Genomic DNA, 20,271 nt, shown 5'->3' on the forward strand with positions numbered 1-20,271 from the left:
TCTCTGGAACTTTTAGTAAACTTAGGTAGGTATAATTTCATAGCTCAGCACCTTCCTACGTTTCCAGGAGAGCTCCAAAAGCAGTATTGCAAACATGGCCAAAGCTAAGACGGAATTGCAGGTAAGTATCGAGAATTTTACTCGCCTGCAATTCTAGCGATGCTACGTAATCCATTGCCTTAATCACGCTGGGAGGGCCGTGATCAAACGGAAGCCAATACACTTGCCTTGCGTTCGACGAACCTCACCGGTCGACCGGTAAGTAACCGGTTACTAACCGCAGCGTTCTATGATCAACCGGTTACCATTCTAAGCTGTTGATTGGTTCATTGGAGCACGTGATCATTAGCTGTCACGTGATTAACTAACCGGTCGCTACCGGTCGTGCTCGTCGAACGTAATCTTAATAAATGCGCTCAGTTAGTCTTTAGGGAGCTAGAAATGTTTTTCACAACAGTGAGAAGTCTGCATTCGTGCAACTTCTAGCAATTCAGGAAACTTTTTGACGGTGATACTTAATGTTTCCAGGAAGTGGATGAAAACCATGGAAAACACGAAACGTTACACGGAAATACTCAACAATGTTTCGGAATTATTTTACGGTGTATATTCAACTTTAACCTCGATTATATCGTGATAAACTATTTAAAAAATAATTTCTCTGCAGCTATTAAGGGAAGCGGCTAAAGTAAACAAAATCATAGAATTTAAATTTGATTGAATTCTTTTTGAAGTATTCAAAAAATTACACAAATGCTTTTATTCTTTCACTAGTGGTACCTGCACGGCTTTGCCCGTAATGGAAAAATTAAAAAGTCTTTTGGTTCGCCTGTATCTTTACAAATAATGTATGGTGAATTTTCTCGCCAATTGGCTTGTACCCTTGTTACAATTCCACGTTATGATAATTTCGTATCTCGCCAATTGGCTTGTGCCCATGTTGCGGTTCCACGTTATGATAATTTCGTAATTTGCTCATCCATCTTACGATAATTTTGTTCTTAAAATTAGAATAGAAAAAGTTCCACATCGAATTTTCGAAAAATCGCTTCGAGGTGTACAGCCCCATACTACAAACTAACTTTGTGCCAAATTTCATGAAAATTGGCTGAACGATCTAGACGCTATGCGCATCACAGAGATCCAGACATCCTACAGACATCCAGACATCCTCCGGACATCCAGACAGAGAGACTTTCAGCTTTATTATTAGTAAAGAAGATAAAGAAGCTAATTATATCTTTCAGAAAACTGAAGTGCATTTTCTTCAGATTCTTTTTAACAGGCGCTTTAAATCTTCACGCACCAAATAAGATGGCGAAGCAATCTTCGAGGGTTTGTGAGCAGCAGGGGGTTGGGACTCCCTACTTGTTGCAAATTACTTATCCAAACGCGCAATGTTTGTTAAATTCTTAAACACCAAGCAAAGTTTTATTCATTCATTTAGTCATTTATTTTTCTTTAAAAAAAACCTCACCTGTACAAAGTCCTTTTTGAGCTATTTTTAATGGTATGCGAGTTGCTTTTTTTTTTTTTTTTGCTAAGAAACGAAAAAAAAAGAGAGAACACCCTTACAGGTCCGAAATTTTATCCTTAAATTATTAACGGTGAACGACTAGAAAGTTAAAACTAAAAAAAAAAAAAAAAACCCTCGGTTCGTGAATATGTTTCAAAAGTTTTTGCCGGTCTGCGGGTCACAAATAGTCGAGAAACGCTGTTTTAGAGAACGGTGTTAGATAATATTTTCTAAAAGTCAATTTGCTAATTTTCTGACGCCACGTCAATTTCATTTATTTATTTTTGTTATGGAATAAAATTCATTTATTTGAATTTGTATCAAGCAGAAAACAATATACGACTTTTGAAAAGGAAAAACAGATACCTTATCACTCGTCTACCGATAGATATCTTACAAAATGAACTATAATTGCTTTATACATCTAAACCTAAATAAAATATTTTTTGATAAAATTTTTACCGGCATAATTTTTGACTGTTAGCTAATTTTCTTTAAAAGAATATTTATGATAGTATAAAACATTTTCAATTTACTGGAGTAACACTCGCAGAGATATTACTCGGAACTTCTTCAAATGAACAAATCCAGCGAAAAGGTAAAAAAATAAAAAAAAATTTGAAAAAAAAAATAGAACCAACTTCAAAATTGCTCTAAAAAGTGAAAAATAATTTTATTCTTTAAACACCATCGATAATGCTTTTAAACATAATTTTTGAAATTGGCGCAAAAACAAAACGTAAAATCCAGTGTAACCATGCTTCATTCATATTTTTTTCAGAAAAGCATCCAAAGTTACGAACGAAACATTTATATCGTTATTCAATTATGTTGTCATCAATGCATAACTTATGTGATAGTGAAGAGACTGGGCCTGGTTAAGTTTATAGTTGTAGTTGAGTTATGGTTGTGAATGATTTTATCTATCGTTTTTGCGCCAACTTCAAAAATTATGTTTAAAAGCATTATTGATGAAGAAATAAAAAATCGATGAAGAATAAAGTTTAAAGAATAAAATTATTTTTCACTTTTTAGAGCAATTTTGAAGTCGGTTCTATTTTTTTTTTCAAAATTTTTTTATTTCATTCTTTTTAGTGTAAATGTAGATATTTCAGAAATAGTAAGAAGTTACCATCACGAAACTTCACCTTATTTATTTCATAAAAATGCTCCATACTAAAAAAAAAACTATAAGCACGCCTTAAACTTTAAGCGATTGGCACTAAAAACTTACCTTTGTTCCTCTTTGGAATTAATGTGTAGTTAATTTAATTATAACCATTTAAGTATTACATTTTTCCTAACTAATTTACATTTCACAGCATTTAAGTTGCTCATGATGCAATTCTGTATTTTCTTACTTAGCTCCCATCATTTGTTATTGGCATAGATGATAACAAAAAAAAATACTACTGTAGTTGAGGCAAACCTAATGGTAGCATTGTGAAGGCTAAGCAGTTCCTAATCACTGCATCACCTCGCTTCCAGGTTAGGTTTACCCCCCACTATGGAGCAATAGCACTGAAGAAGGGAAGATTTCGATAATTCACATAGGGTTCTATAAATCAGCAAGGTTACCAAAATAAAATTATTTACGCCAAAAATGAGACGACAGCGCCAGATTCCCGATTATTATCGAAATATCCCCCCTGAAGAACTTGATGCTTGCTTCAGAGAAGCCTTCATTCAAAATTATCATTACAATTACTATTAATGTTACTGTCGTATGGCACCAAACTTTCATAACAATGGATTTTAAATTTAATCATTTAATAGGGAAATTGCATGAAATTTATTGTTTTTTGCTCATAACTTTTTTTCTAAAGGACAAATATGGTCGAACAAAGTAATGGGACCTAAGTTGAGCCATCCCCTATCCATTAAAAAAAGAATCATCAAAATCGGTTCACTAGGTGAGACGCTGTGAGTGGACAAAAAAAAAAAAAAAAAAAAAAAACATACATACGGTATGAACTGATAACCGCCTCCTTTTTGAAGTCGGTTAAAAACCTGCTAAGGGCTACTTGTCGATAAATTTTTGTGTGATTTCGTTCATTATTTCTTGAGGTATAGCAGTCACAATTGACGACAAAAAACGTTCTATAGCTCAGCCCCCGTTTGAGCTATTAACACCAAAATCAACTCAGCACCTGTACATGTTGAGGGCAACATATGGACCAAATTTTATTTGATTCCCTCTGTTACTTTCTGCGGAATAGCAGGCACGCATAACTCAAGAAACCTTCCATTGCTCCCTACCCCCTTGGAGGAATTCGCGCCAAAAACCAATGAGCACAAGTTTGCATAGGGGCACATATGTGTACCAAATTTCGTTTGATTTCATTAGGTAGTTTTTGCTGTAGAGTGGCCACAAAAAAAAAAAAAAAAAAAGTCACACATACAGACACACACACACGGACACACACACCCACGCACAGACAGACAGACATTTTCCAAAAATAGTCGAAATGGACTCAGCACACCTCAAAACGTTCGAAACCGTCAAAATTCGAAAATTTGCACAAAACCAATACTTTCTTCTGTATGTGTATTATAGAAGAAAGTAGAAACAATAAATCTTTCTTTTTCTCACTTATTTTATCCGAGCATCAAAATTTATTACTTTTAAAATGACTTTTAAATAAAATGCAAAATGCAAAGTATTTGAAAAAATACTGAAAATTGTAATCTGTAGCAAGCACAGCCGGTTGTTTCGTTTTAAATGTGCATATTTGTTGCATTTGCACTTGGTCATCAGAAATAAAGCTCCCATATTGCTGTTGGTAAATAGACGCCAGTTTGATTATTGCTTTATATGGCAATCTTTTAAATGATATTTTTAACTTGGGGTATGGTTTACATTAGAAGTAGCCAGAAAAATCATGCTAAAGCTAATTTTTTTATTAGAATTATTTGATTCTATTTTCAGGGAAACACTGTATTATATCTTCTACTGATCTCTGCTAGAATTCTACAGAAAAGGAAAATATTTGTGATTTTCTGTTAAGTGATTGGGCTTTTCAGTGAAAATTCCTAGGGCAATTTTGAACAATGCACTCGAAATTTTTTCTGTTAAATTTTGAAATTTTAATGATGCCCCACTATTGGTTACATTGTTTATACGCCATCATACACTACTCATGACGCTGAATAGTATACGATGTCGTATAAACAACTGGCGTAAACTTGACGTTGCAAGTTTTGTGGCCAGGCACAGCATTATAGTTAGGTTTTAAACGACTAACTAGGGCGTTTTTAAACATTTCTGAGATGTGAAACTTCTGAAGCCGAGGCGCGATATATTTGACTTAAACACAAATAGAAAGGTCTCGTATTTTCATACTTAAGGAGTTACAGTACCTCAAAAATGATGAAACAATTAAAAAATATTTTATTGCTTATTTCAAAACTAAAAACTATTCTGAACACAGGGGAGAAGTTTCATTGATTTAGTTCAAATATTAAAAAAGTTATGAGTGGTTTTTGGCTATGCTCGCTATGTGTTCTTATGTAAAAGAAGAACTTTAAATTGCTTTTTCTCGATGATGGTTTTTTGTGTTTTCATGTCATTAGAATCCCTAAGGATTTTTTTCTATTAAAGATACAGCTTTAAAGTAATACTTTTTGCAATTGGGATAACATATTTGACAAAACTGTGCATTGAATAAGCATTTTATAAATTACTCAAATGTTTAGATCATGTTAAACCTTTAAAAACCAATTTTTTTTAAAAAAAAAAACTTTGATTTTTTACATAAATAATCACAGAAAATTTTCTAATAAATTCATAAGAAAATGAATGCACAGATTTTTAGAGATGATTATAGTGATCGTTTAGCAAAAAAAAAAAAAAAAAAAAAAAAAAAAAAAAAAAAAAAAAAAAAAAAAAAAAAAAAATTAGTGCAAAAATAAAAAAGCCTTAAAGATTTTAAAAAACTAAAATTTTCTTCATTTTTATGAATTTTTTTTTAAAAAAAGGCATTATTTTTAAATTTTGAAAATAAATTATTGATTACTAAATAAGTATACATGCTATAGTTTCAAAGAAACATAAAATTTACTTAAATTTAAGAAAAATGTTTGAAAGGTACTGTGACCCCTTAACGAATGGTAGATGAAAATCAACAGCACTTTATATCAATTGGACAGACGTAATTATTCATAAAAAATGTATGAAGTTAAGGATATTTTTACTAGCAACAACTTCGTTCTTACAATATTAATAATTTAAAAGTATGTACGCTCCGTTTCTAGTTCAACTTGTTTAACATATTCCGATCCTAAGCTACTTCTTTTGCAAACTGAACGTTCTTGATAGTCACATCATTGCTTTCAGAATGAAGGCGTAAGGCAACACGATTCATTTGAATCTTAATGTCTTCTATCCAGTGATTATTTCCTTTTTAATGCAGAAGTACGATAACATTCAAATTATTCTTTGAGTAAAGTGTTTCTAGTTGTAGAAGCGTTCTCTGTGACAGAAATTCTAATAAATAATGCATTTCAATATTGTAAGCAGCGAAAACATATTCCTATTGCTTGGATGCTCATATTTATCAAATTTTAAAAGCACGAAACTGCGGACTTCAGAGTCTGAGAGCTGCATGAAACTTAAGGTGAAAAAAAACAACAACTTTGCAATGAAAAAATATCTTGATTCAGTGTAAAAAAAATCTGAATATAAATTCAGGATTTTTTAGTATCTTTTTAAGATAATTTACATTTAGCAAAAGGGAACTCTGAAATAAAAATCCTGTTCAAAATAACTGGCCCGACGAGAGGGCATTTCAGCCTAGTCGGAAACAAGGGGCCCAGGATTTGGGGGGGGGAGGGGGCAGCGACACTGACGGAAAAAAAGAAAGGAAAGAAGGTAAGAAAAAAAGAAGCGAAGAAAGAAGAAAGAGGAAAAAAGATCCGAATAAAGGAAACGTCAAGATTAAGTGAAATTTACTCTTTTGGTTTTTACTGCTGTGGCACTTCAAATAGAGAGTTAATTTTTTTCTAGTCCGCATTCCCCTCCCCCCCCCCCTTTTTTTTCTTCTCTCCCCTTTTTTCTTTTTTTCCCCATTTTCCTTTTTCTCCCCATTTTCTTCTCTATCCCCGTTACTTTTCTTCCTTTTCTTTTTTTTTTGGTGGGGGGGGGAGGTGTAGGGGGGTGGGAAGGGCCCGGTGACATAACTGACAAGGGGTCCACCTAGGCTCTCTGCAGCCCTGCAAAGGAATCTCAATTTACCCGGAAGAGATAGAGCAAGTGCGATCTTCTGTCTGATAGGTTATTAAAATGATGTCTATAAATAACACACTTCTTTTTTTAAACATTTTTGAACCCCCTCCCTCTTTGTTACAAAGTGTCGCACTTCATCTTACCCTCTCCACTCCCCTTGTCATAATGTCGCGCTAGTTTTCATACAGATATTCTTATAAACAATGCAGTACGTCTTACTTCTGTTTCCCCATTCCCCCTTGTCATAAATTGTCACAACTTCATAAGCACCCCGCCTCAAAGCATGACATTATTAGTGGAAAACCCCTAATATCAATATAAAGTATTCGAAGTTGTATTTAAAAGTTTAACAAATAAATCTAGTTCATCAATCAGCTATTGAATTCAATGTTATAAAAAGTTTTTATTTTAGTTACACAGTGTGTGTTATTTCTAATTTCTTCTAACTTCACTGCAAAAAAATTCCGAAACGTCACTGAAAATTTCCGTGGAACGCTTCTGGAATTCGCAGGTTTTCATCGATTTCCCCGTAAAACAAGTATTTTTGCAAAAAAGATTCCTGAATTGTAACAAGTTGCACTTTACACTGCTGTGAAAAATAAATTTTAGCTACCAGTTTAAAGAGTGACTGAGAGATGCTTCTGGAGCTTTCTTGGTAAATCAGGGAGCTTCTAATCAATTACGTTAATCCTACCTAATTTCTCTTGAAGGTTCCCGAGGCATGGCTTTAACCGTGGAGCTTTCCAAATTCTTCAGAAAGTATTAAGGATAAATTCAGAAAGGTTACATTTAAAGAAAGGGTAACATTTAAAGAAAAGTGTTCCTTTTTTTGCAGGGTATGTTACTGGCAGAAATTAGGAACATCAGCTGTCCATTATGTTCCAGGAACTTTTCTGAATGGTTTTCAGAGTAGGGAAAAACAAGTGTTCCAATTAACAGGAAATATTTAGCGTTGTTTGTGCGAAACAATGTTGGATATTTTCTGTTATTTTTCAGCACAAAGGTATTTATTTCTGTCTCAAGTGTTTTAACAGTTGGCTAGGATTTTTTCATAAGTTGTTTACCACAAATTGCAATAAATCTATCAGAATATGAGTGGGGCAGCTTAAAAGGTTGTGGCGCAAAGATCCCTTAAATATCTGTACTGATTATTTTTGTCTTGGGCTACATACATGTCAAATATTTTACGCGCCTGCAGCATAAAAATTAATAAAATGTTTTTTAGTAAGTGACATTACTGGAAGATGATGGGCAGCTAGTGTCCTTAATTTCTTCCAACAACATATTTGTAAAATCAAGAAATGCCCTTAATAAAAGCAAGGAACCTTTCTGGTATTGACCTGAAATCTTTCTGAATATAGTTCATAAACCTCCCCAATAAAAGTCAGCAGCATTTTGGGAACTAACCAGACACTTTCGAAGACAATTTGATATGTTTATAGTAATAACCTGGCACCTGTAATTGTTACTGACCAGTAGCAAAAGCTAGTAAAATGGTTTACCTGTATCTCTAGGGCATGGTAGGTTAGTACAAGAGCAAGCAGGAATCCAGTTGAGACAGATATAACAGTTTTCAGGGCGATGGAAAACACTGATGCCTAAAATAGAAGTGATATGATTTTAGAAATTCTGTTAAACTTCAAGTAAAAATCAAAATCTACAAAGTGTTTCTTTTAAATTCACCCAAATATTTAGTCAAATGTTTGTCAACTATTAAGTTACACTAGTTGACCCACGGGAAGTATTCACACTCGAAACTTGTACCCCTGCTGCAAAAATACTATGTAAAACACCAAACATTAAAATATTCTCCAGGTTGAAAATTACTGTTAAAACTGCAGATTGCATATGGCAACTTTTAGAGTGAAACGCTGTGGCCATTGTATCTTAAGAGGGACTTTTGACTCTCTATGGCACCCCAGTAGCACCCTTAAAGGTGCCATTTGACTCAGTAAGACACCTCCAAGGGTGCCATGTAACTCCCTCTGGTACTCTTAAAGGTGCCATATGTGACAAAATGGCACCGTTAAGGGGATGTTTCAGGTGCTACAACTTTTCACTTTAAAAAGTGCCATATGGAATCCGAAATTTTAAGTGTACCAATTTTAACAGTGGTTGAATCCTAGGTAGGCTACGCTTTTGCCCGTTCAATTCAAGATTAGTACGTTCAATGGTAGCCAGCGGCTGCAGCTACGGATTTGTGTATCTAGTTATGCTTAAAGCCCTGGATCGTAGCGACACGTCCACCATCTTGGGGCTAAACGATGCTTTCTTCTTTGTCTGCTAGGGTAAAGTAGCCTGTTTTGCGTCTTGAATGTAGTGCTTCTTGGTTGTAGATAAACATGGTGTTAATAACAAACCACTATGAACAAGCAAAACACGCTGCTTTACCATAGCAGTCAAAGAAGAAAGCATCGTTTTGCTCCAAGATGGCAAACTTATCGCTACTCTAATCCACTATACAGGACTTTAGTGATATTAGATTTATGCAATTGATTGAGTAGCCTGATCACAACGCTGCAGTTGAACAAGTTTTTTTGAGAAATCACGATTGCTTATTGTTCTCACTTGACCATCCTTGATGTTGCGGTTTCCTTTTAAGCTTGGACCAGGGGCCTCTGCAACACCACCGCCCACCGGCACGGCTCCTCTGGTCCTGAGCACTGTCCCCCAGAATTCACTTCTGCTGGACGGTGGCGTCCATGTCCTACACACGCACATTCACACTCACACACTCGCTCCTTTAGACACATAAACGCACCCACCCACGTAAGCCTACACACACACTCAACTTTACACACGTAACCAACCAGGAGGAGGGATATGCTTGGTGGTGGGGGGAGCTGTTTCTAAAAACAATAACTCCAATGAGTAGGGTCTTGTCGCAACTCGTGATTGCGAAAAACATAATTTGAATTCAACTTTTTAGAATTCAAATTAGAGTTGATTGGGGGAAGTGGGGGGGGGTAACAGTTTTTTTTTTTTTTTTTTTTGCATTCATCTCACCAAAGACTTAAATCCACCAAGGACATGGATATGATGGAGTGGACAAATGGTATTTTGACTTTCCTTCTCGCAATAAGATCTTTTCAAACCGCTTATTCGCGATTCATTAGTGGCCATACCAGAGCATTCACTTCTCATCAGATTCTCAAGATCTTCTCTGATTCTCACTGGTGTACATGCAGGGCCCGACTAACTAAAAGTGAGGCAAAAGGCTCACAATAATTTGAGGCCCCCTGAAGGCTATTATTTTAAAAATGTGTGTGTTTTTTTTTTGTGTAGCTGTAATGCTATGCATAATTCTTTAAGTAATTTGGGGCTCCTTAGGAAGAGGGGGCCCCAGGCCCAGGCCTAGTAGGCCTGTGCGGTAATCAGGCCCTGTGTACATGGCATTCCGAAGTTCCCTGCCCGTACAGTTACACGGCTATCAGTTTTAGATATCTCGGTTTTACCCAGTAAAATGGAACTTCAGGAACAAACCGCTGACGTACAGCCGACACTGTCGATCTTGACCATTGTTTGGGCTTCACTAGAGACGAGGTCCTCAGGGATTCACTACTGTTTCTGGATTTCTCTTAAAAATTTAGATTCATGGGATGGCTGAAACTTTTGTGACCACGACGGGACCGCGAAAATAAGTGCTTTTACAGCAATCAGCACCATACTATAGTGTAACTGAAGTTGCAATTTTCATAACAGGTTTACTCAATATAGGTAGATTTAATGAGCTTTGTCCCCAAAATCAAGTTTTTGCGGTATTTATCAACCAACCTTTGTGTTTAGTGGCAATGTCTCAAAAACATTACTACAGGCAGATTCAAGAAAGTTTACATAATTTTCAGAGGAAAGGAAACTAATCACTGAAGAAAATATTTCTGCCTTCAATTTAAAGTAGGCGAACACCCTAATTTTGGAAAAACAAAATCGATTTTGAGGTTCTGAGAAATTTAGAGAGCACTAGTATTCTTCTTTATAAATCTGCAATTGTTTTTTAAATCGATGAGTTATTGAGAAAACTAGAAGAAATTTACGAAACTCAAATGCATTGCTTATAACTGAAATTTACTTTTTCTTTCTTGATTTTCTCATTACCACTTTTTCAAGTTTTTATTGACGTAACAGCTTTAGCGAAAAAAATATTAACTTTAAAGATTTGAAACTTTGCAAACATGGTAACTGAACAAATTACTGTGATATAAACCTCGAAAAGTTAATGTACATGCAATATGTGGTTTTGAAGTAATGATCAATTAAACTTAGAGGTTACTTTTTCGGGGGAAATTTTCAAACATTTACCCATAAAACCTGGGTTTAGTTAATTATTTTCAAATTGGAGGGTCATATCGGTCATATCACTCTCTGGTATCTAACAAAGAGATAGGCACAAAAAGTTTTTAAAATTGTGAAAAAATGAATTCATTGGAATTGTGTTAAGGAAATGGTAGTTATTTGATATAAATTAAAATTAAAAAAAAAAAAAAACCTATCGAAATTTTTTTTCAACAAATAGGCAGTCAAAATGTGTTATTTATGTCATGTTCAATTTAATCGTATAAAGTTTCAGAAAGGTGCAATGAATATTGAAGAAAAAAATATTTAGGGTGTTCGCCTACCTTAATAGAATAATAAGAAGAATGTGTGGTTTTACTTTCTTGGTTCAACAAAGTGTTTGTGATAAACACTATTCTGATTAATATATTTCTCTAAATGTTATTAAAATTTCATTCCTTTCTTGAAAATGACTGAAATAAATAATCAAAACCAACAAAACTTAAGCAAATACCATACAATATGCAAATTTAAATTTTAAAATTTTATCTCCAGGGCTTAAATTTTTATAGTTTATATCCCCCCCCAGAGGCAATTTCAAAAGCAAATCTTTAAACGCTCTTACGCTGTATAAACTTTGGAGCGTTAGTTATTCTTAAAATATTCCATTTCACTGGTGGGAATAATTTTCAAAGCTAAGTCAAATGCAAATTCCCTATTTAATATTTTGTCTTGAATTTCATTTGAGAAATGAATTCAAAACTTTGGGTGCATGTCAATATTATCTAACGTTATACAGTGAGTAGGAATGTGAGTTTGAGACAACAAAGTGTTGTTTTATTTAAAACTAGTGGTAACCGCAAGGTTTTGCCCGTTGTAGAAAATTAAAAGGTCATTTGGTTCGCCTGTATATTTACAAATAATGGATGATGAATTTCTCGCCAATTGGCTATGTCCATTCGCTCTCCCATTCCATAATTTCGTAATTTACTCGCCCACCTTATGATAATTTTGCTCCGGAAAATGTTCTTAAAATTGAAATAGAAAAAGAGCAAAATCGAATTTGAAGAACAGAATCGAAAAGAACAAAAATCGCTTCGAGGTGCACACCCTCATACTACAAACTAACTTTGTGCCAAATTTCATGAAAATAGGCCGAACTATCTAGACGCTATGCGCGTCACAGAGATCCAGACATCCAGATATCTAGACATCCAGACATCCAGACATCCTGACAGAGAGACTTTGAGCGTTATTATTAGTAAAGATGTAATGACAAAATAAAAATCATTTTCTTTAAATTATGCATAGGTGGCGTATATTTTAGTGCAGATTTCGGTGCAAATTAACAACATTTAGCGCATGTTCTAATTAAGATCCCCAAGTGTACAATGTTACTTTAACCAAGTCAACTAGGCTCGTGGAAAGGAAGGGCTGCAAAGGAATACGAAATCCCTCACAGGCTGAAAAGTTTTTGACGTCCATACAAAAGTATTTCAAGCACTGAAACTTTGAAAATGCGCTTCAAAACTTTTGTCAAGCATATTTTTAGGCTGGCTTTTTTAAAGAAAAATTTAGCATTATGAGCAAAAAAGAATGAAATTTAAAAAAAATTACATATTTTAATATTTTGTTATTGGCTTAACTAAATATATCAAGCATTCTAAATGTTAGGTTTCAAAATAGTACTCATCCTCATTTCTTCTGTCCTCTTCCATTCCATCCTTAGAAAAGTTTTTTTTTTCTTTTTTTAATTAATGAAATGATCAATCTTCTTCTTCCTCTTCTTCAAGTGGCACTACAGCCCGTTATGGGCCTTGGCCTGATCCACAATTTTGCTCCAGACCGTCCTCTGACCGACCTTCTCCCTCCATCTGCGGATCTTCATTGTTTCCAGGTTTTCAAGAACATCACCCAACCATCTTTTTCTAGGTCGTTCTCTGCTCCTGGTTCCCAAAGGTTTCCATTTCAGGATCTTTTTCAGTCTAAAATTATTGTCTGTTCGCTCAATGTGACCAAGCCATGAAAGACGGTGGGCTTTTATAAAGCGAACTATATTTTTTCCTTTAAGGGTATTCTCAATTTCAATATTAGTTCTTACTCTCCACTGATCACACACCTTCAAAGGACCAGTGATTCTATGTATGACCTTTCGTTCAAAAATCAGTAGGCCTTCTTCATCGTTATTATTCAGAATTTAGGTTTCACTTACATATGTCACAATCGGTCGGACGATTGCTCTATACAGTCTGCATTTTAATGATTTCGACAGCAATTTGTTTTTCAGAAGATAGCTGTATAGAAAATATGCCCGGTTTCCTTTTATGACTCTAGCCTGTATTTCTTAGGTGCTACCTCCAGAGTCTGTGATAATGGAGCCAAGATAAGTGAAACTGTGCACCCTTTCGAAGTCATAATCATCAGCAGAAAGTTTTTCTAACTGATCGTTTGCGGTTATGCCTCTTTCTATGAATTTTGTTTTTACCGCAATAATTTCAAGCCCTACATCTGCAGCAGCTTCCATTCCATTCTGTCCTCTTTCATTCCATAGTTGGAATTTTTTTTTCAATCAACGAAATGATCAATACTATGGTCTTAAGTTACGAAAGTTTTTTTTATGGTCGAAGTTTATTAAAAAAAGTTTACTACATAATAGTAAAGAAATGCAACCCTCTTTTGTACAAAAAGCTATTTGTAAAACCTTTTACGGAAATGAAAAAAAAAGAAAGAAAGAAACGCGTTGATTTTAGAAGCAAAATTAATTATACTCCCTTGTAAATAATAATAAAAAAAGTTTGACAATCATTTCTTTCAGAATTAACGTGAAGTCAAACACATGAGCTGTAACTCCCATGTGAACACAAAGAGTAAGAACATTTTTATCAATGTTTGTAAAATCGATCTTTTCCTTAAACAAAAATGTTAGCGTAGGGTTCATTAATTTTATTACTTCCATGAAGCAGTCAACTATTTTAGTTAAATTTTCAATATTGGTCGGTTCTGTTAAAGGAGTTAATTGCGTTAAAGTTGCTGTACTCATTACGAAGTCTTTGCTTTGCGTCAATGTATGCTGCTATATATGCATAAAACGTTAAAAAGCAAAAATCACACACTCATTAATTTTCTTTTAAGAGACAAGTGGGGAGAAATGCTTTCTGATTTCTGCAGCATGATGTCTAATAAAACTGATGCTTCAAATCACTGATTAAAAGAAAAAAAAATGCGCAAAGCAATTGACAGACATTGATAAAATTCACGTATGAATTCTAATGCCGTCAGTTAAAAAAAACATCATTCAAATATACATTTTTCTCTCTAAACGCCTCTAACTAACATTTTACACATAAATACCAGTATGCACTCACGCAAATGAAAAACTTCGTACTTAGCACAGCGACTGTAACGCAATTAATTCCTTTAATAGAATCAACCGTTGAGAAGGAATACTAATGGAGGGAGCCATAGCAAATGTCTCAGTCAAATAAGCTTGGGACCCAATGTTTCCCAGGTCAGGTGACTTGTTTGGCTGGGAAGTTGTCGCGTTTTGGCACGCAATCGCTCTTTTGGCATTAAATATTTTTCAGACGACGCGACGGCGCGTATTATGAAGTCGGGGCTACAAATCAGAGCAACTCTGGCTCCAACTCCTTTACCGCATAATAATAAATAAATAAATAAATAACGGATACAAATACAGGCCTATCATTCAAACTCCCTCTCCCCACTTCTTTCCGGATTTTAAAATATAATGTGATTGCATTTTTCATGTATTTTGATGTTTATTCCCTAAAATGACGGGCTTGTACAAATAGTTTAAAGTGTTCTGTTATTGGCTGAAAATTTATGGATTCATATGTATTGTAATCAATGTTTTGAAATGATTTCATACGCATTTAAATTGAAGCATAAAAATAGCAAATCTTTATTCTTGCGCATCTGCTGTTCCCAGGAGCTTGGCGAGAAGATACTCGCCAACAAAGCAAATGTACACAAAATGCTTAAGAGCCGTTAAAATAATTACTAGTTCGGTAAAAAGGGTTTTTATGGAACTAAAATGTTATTTGCACTCAAGATATGCAATGTTTTATAATTTTTATAGGTAAAATAAGTACAAAAATTAAAAAATTATAGGCAACTGTGGAATATGTACTCGTTGAATGCATATAAATGTTATTTTTTCTTTATTTAGAAGTAAAAAACATTCGTACATGGTAGGGAAAAGTTACTGGGCCTCCTGGTGTGGCTTTTTCCTCACAGTTTACAATGCTAGAATACTGCACTATTACTATGAATCTAATTTTCCCCTTCTACAGTTAAGGGTTGTTATCATGCATGGCTTCAGCTAATGAAAACTTCTTCAGCGGTTACGGTCAACTCGAAATTGCTCCCCAGGTCACACGGTACTGTCGCCGTATCGGGATAGTAGGGTTGCACTCTCTCCATCTATTCCTTCTCCAATATTGAAAAATGTAACTAAAATATTCTCCCCACAATAAATCGAGACTGCTTCCTGGAAGTAATACACTTCAAATTTATTTTATACAAACTCTTTCATGATTTGTACAATGAATTGTGTATCATATAATACAAACATTACACTGCAGCTGAACTATGATGACAAAGTTTTAGATTGACTGTGCTGTATTCTAATGGCATACATGTCTGATACAGAAGACGATGAACCAATTCTTTGTTAAGTCGTTCTATGTAATTATTCAACAAAATATTTTTTTCATCGAATGGATTTGTTTCTTTCACTTAAAAGTACTATTTTTATTTACTGAATTTGGTAGAATATGAAAAAAAAAAAAAAAAAAAAAAAAAAAACATGGACCTAGAAAATACTTTTATTTTCCCAACATTTTTTTTTTTTATTAATTTTTTAAAATGTATGATTTTTAAACCAAAGTATTTCATCGTGCGACTCCACAAATGATGAAAACCATTTTGAATCGGAGCGCGTGGTTGTCTTTTCTGGTAAGAGATCGCTTTTTAATAGTTTTTTCAAAGCGAGCAATTTATTAGCGGATAGAAAATCGTTAGTTAAATAAAATCTTCATTTATATATATAGTGAAGTTTGGCAGTGTCCTGAAACTTTATTCTGGTAATCTTTTCTCAACTGTGACGTCAGCAGCGAAAATGATAACAACGGCTGAATGTCGTTTGATATTATTTTTTAAGAGAGAACATAAGTGAAAATTAAGAATAAAAAAAGGTAACCCCATGTTTTTGGTCCATGCTCTTTCAGATTTTTTTTTTTTTTTTGAAAAATAGGAAACAACCCAATTCTGCTCATTTAAGGATTTGTTTTACTTTTTACCCATACTACACAGATTTCCGGCTAGCCGGATTGCCTTGGTTTCAGTTAGTTCGGATAAATGAGGTTATACTGTACTTAAAAAATGGAAGAGGTCTTGTGGTATGATTTAGCAAAGGGGGATCGTTAATAAATGAAGGGCCATGTTGTACAGATTAATGAATTGATGAATAACACGACAACATTGTTTAAAGACGCATTTAGTCAAATACTCAAACATTATTAATGATGAAAATTTTCAATTTGCTTTGAATATATTGAAATAGATGCATCTGCCTCAAATACACGTCAGAAGGTGTCTTTCCTGATCATCAATCACCACTCTGGGAACTTCAGCTCGGATATTCCGTTAAGAGCAATAAACAAGGGTTTGGATGTCAATTTGTTTATCGAAAATGCAAAACTTCGTGACCCACTTCAGACTCCTTCGCTTATTGCAGCTTCTTATTTGATGGATGGACAGCATTTGAAAGCGAAAGGCAGCAGGAACTTATTTATTTTTTGCAGGCATGGTTTTGAGTAATCATTTCATAGCAATTTTATTGTTTTGCTAATTCATTTCTTACTAAACAATTTCATTTAAACAAAATACTTCAAATCGTGTATTTTTTTGTTTGTTTTAAATGGGATATCGTATTAATGATAATAACTATAGTTGGGGCAAACCGAACCTGGTAGCAGTGTGAAGGCTACCAAGCCCAATCATTCTGATATTGCACATGGGACACATTTCTATTTCAGGGTCCCCCTAGGGCTTGATTAAGATTTTTGGAGACACTGTGCACGAAATTCATTTTGTGCTCCCCCCCCCCATTCCCACTTATTCTACATAATGAAGCTATAAAATATTTCGATGCTTGCGTAGTAACACAACCATGCTAAATTTGGTGGTATGTCATACATTTAAAAAGTAGAAGAGATATAGTGTACGATGGCTATATAAGATGTGGTTAAACTTTGCCCGTTGCAGTAAACCGTAAATATCAAAATTATCTATGATATAACTTTTAATAGTAAATACAGACTAAACTTGGAGTGTTTTTTGGATTTTCAAAGAGATCAAATTTTTAAGAGGAATTTTTATTAACAAATAAGAGATTATTTTCCTTGTCTAGGCATTCGCAAAAATTTCAATTATATCATTGTACTCTAGATTCTGAGTGAAATCATTAATTATTTTTAACTAGCATGATAAATAAGGGGATTTTGGGTCACCCTGAAATCAAAGAGGAGGGGCCTGCCCCTGCGGTAATCAGGTTCTGAAGGCTACGCTGATCCTACTTATAGCATTACGACACTGTCAGGTTCAGTTTGATTCAACTATAGCCGCAATGGCAAATATTAACAAACCGTAATCAGAACAATTAGCATATCGCAAGACAAAATGTATCTAAAAATGTGTGTGAAGTATTTCTTCCTGTAAAACAAAAAATGTAGAGAAATCGAAAAGGTTTAGTGAGTGAAACGCCTCTTTTTATTTTCTGTATTGTAGCGTACACGACGTTGGATCGTATGTATCGGATTTATTTTGTACTCGTAACCTTAAATAAATATTCATACAATTGCTTTGACGCAAACATTTGTATCAGGGAAGTTTTTTGACTTGTAGTAGAAGACATGAAATACATGTGAAGTTGAAGTATCGAAAGTGAAATTGCAAAATTACTGTTTTGCTGTCAATTTTAGAAATATAGCAATGCATATAAGACATTTAAATTCAAGCGAAGCTTAATGGCATACATTTTTTTCCATTTGCAAGAACTCAAGGGCGGAGGGGCCCCTTCGACTGAAGCATTATTAGCTCTCTTCAAGAAAAATTGGAAACATGTGTACCGTAAACGCGAGCTACTTTGGCTCACATTTTGACTTCTCTCACCTCTTCTCACACACACAATAATTTCGTAACTATTCCTATTTCCAAGCAGTGGAAACCTTTTTTTATATACCTAGACTTCTCTTAATTTGATTTTTGAACACTTTGTTCCAAAGTATTATTTCCCTTTTTAATTGTTTTTTATTTGGGCAAATGCTACCCTTACTTTTGAGTTATTTTGGCTCAAAGGGGTTTTCCCTTTTTTAAAATCATCCTAGAACTAACTAGAACAAAAGAAAGACGTGTCACACATATTTGTTTTAAGGAAAATTTAAATTTTCTAAAAGTGTGTGCGCATACCTAGTTACTGTCTCAGGCATTACCGACGGAGAAAAGTCATCTTTTCATTAGTTTTGGAGTGTGAATAAATTCATTAAGATTACACCATTCGTAAAACAAAGGATCCTAAATTGTCGGTCACTCCCAAAACTTGTTGGTGCGTTCTTTACTCTCAACATTAGCTCCTTCTTCTCTCACTTCAGCTGCTATACTTGTAAACCTGAGCTCATTCCATTCTACAATAACAAAATTCCATAAACTTTCCAACACATTTAAAAAAATTTGTAAGAAGTAGATATAGTTGGGTCAACTTTTTCTAAACCTGCTATAACTTTTAGTTCCTCTTCATCTTCCATAATAAAAGACATGTAACTAAGCCCTGGTGAGTTTAGTATGTAATCGCTCTCTTCATCCATTGCTGAGAATTCCACTGCGTTTCTTGTGGTTTTCCTGTTTAGAGTATTACTTTTAGCTTTTATTTTCCTTTCCAAATCTCTCGGACGATTTTTTTCAAGTTTTTATGCTGGCCCAAAGTAGGTCGCAATTTTTAGATTGGGAGATATGTTATTATTGTGTGAAATTTTTAAATAAAAACCTTAACAGTAATGAGAAGCGCAACTGTACTACTACATAAAATATTGAATAGAACGGCTTCTACATGTAAAAATCCGATAGTTTATAAAGACACATCTTAGCACAAGGAGCACAAAACCACTAGTGTAGCTAATTGAGAGCTATCGAACTGTTTGATATATATTACTGAGGCTTCTCTCTAATGGATTCTGTCAAAATATGTTTAAAAATTGCTTCCTGAAAGTTTACAGAGAATGTTGTATTTTTTTCCCTCTCTTTGGGCCAAAGAAGGACCCTAGGACCGAATTAGCCCGGGTTTACGGTATCCCCATAATATGCTTTACAAATTTCGCATCAAAGTAGCTAATTTGTAGTGTGTTCAGTTTATACTGATGCTTTAATTAAGTTCAAAACTAAACATTTTGGAATTAACTCCACTGCAAAAAATGTTTCAAGAGAAAGAACGTGCTATTTTTTCAGAGTTCGTTCTTTCTATTTCCATAAATTGAGATTTCCTTTGAGAGCATTGGTGGCTTCGCGAAACCTCAAATTTATAATTTTTTTCTCAACTTTTTCCAAGCGTTTTGAATCAAAATCACTTGAGTCCTTTTCTTTGAACTTTAATGAACAGTACAACAAAAGTATCCTTTTCCGTTGAATCAATTTCTTGTTTTTGAACTGAACAATGGGAGTTTTTGAAGACTTTAATATTTTAATTTGCGCTAAAACAGTCAACCATTTTCTTTCATCGTCCCTGAGGTGTTCAAACATATAGCTCCAAAAGATTCGAACTGGTTTTAGCTTTTTGCATACATAAACACGGTTTTTACTGCCCCCAGGTGAGTGGTATGAACAACTGAACATATGAGAATACTTCCTCTTGCGAAAGAAATTCATTTAAAAGATGATTAACTGTAAAATCTATGTTTACATGATCAAGTAAACCAACTCACACTGTTTTTTTTTTCATTATCTTTCTAAAAACTTAATGACTTGCCTTTGAAAGAGTTAAAGCATATTCAACACTCTTTCTGATATCGCTGTTACCTGGTCGCGGTCACTGCATCACTTTTCTTTACATTTCCCTTTTATTTGGTACTAGTGGTACCCGCAAGGCTTTGCCCGTAATAGAAAAATTAAAAGGTCTTTTGGCTCGTCTGTATATTTACAAATAATATATGGTGAATTTTCTCGCCAATTGGCTTGTACCCATGTT

General features: G+C 34.3%; 1 protein-coding gene across 1 annotated transcript in view; it reads right to left on the bottom strand.

Annotated features, from left to right (window-relative positions):
* The window catches only part of LOC129222074 (small conductance calcium-activated potassium channel protein-like), a 142,310-nt gene that overhangs the window by 38,808 nt on the left and 83,231 nt on the right, over positions 1 to 20,271 (bottom strand). Inside the window, exon 2 of the mRNA XM_054856505.1 lies at positions 8,243 to 8,338. Coding sequence (XP_054712480.1) covers positions 8,243 to 8,338 — 96 coding nt within the window. The remainder of the gene's footprint in view (positions 1 to 8,242; positions 8,339 to 20,271) is intronic.

This window comes from Uloborus diversus, chromosome 5 (genome assembly GCF_026930045.1).
Source record: "Uloborus diversus isolate 005 chromosome 5, Udiv.v.3.1, whole genome shotgun sequence".
Taxonomy (NCBI): domain Eukaryota; kingdom Metazoa; phylum Arthropoda; class Arachnida; order Araneae; family Uloboridae; genus Uloborus; species Uloborus diversus.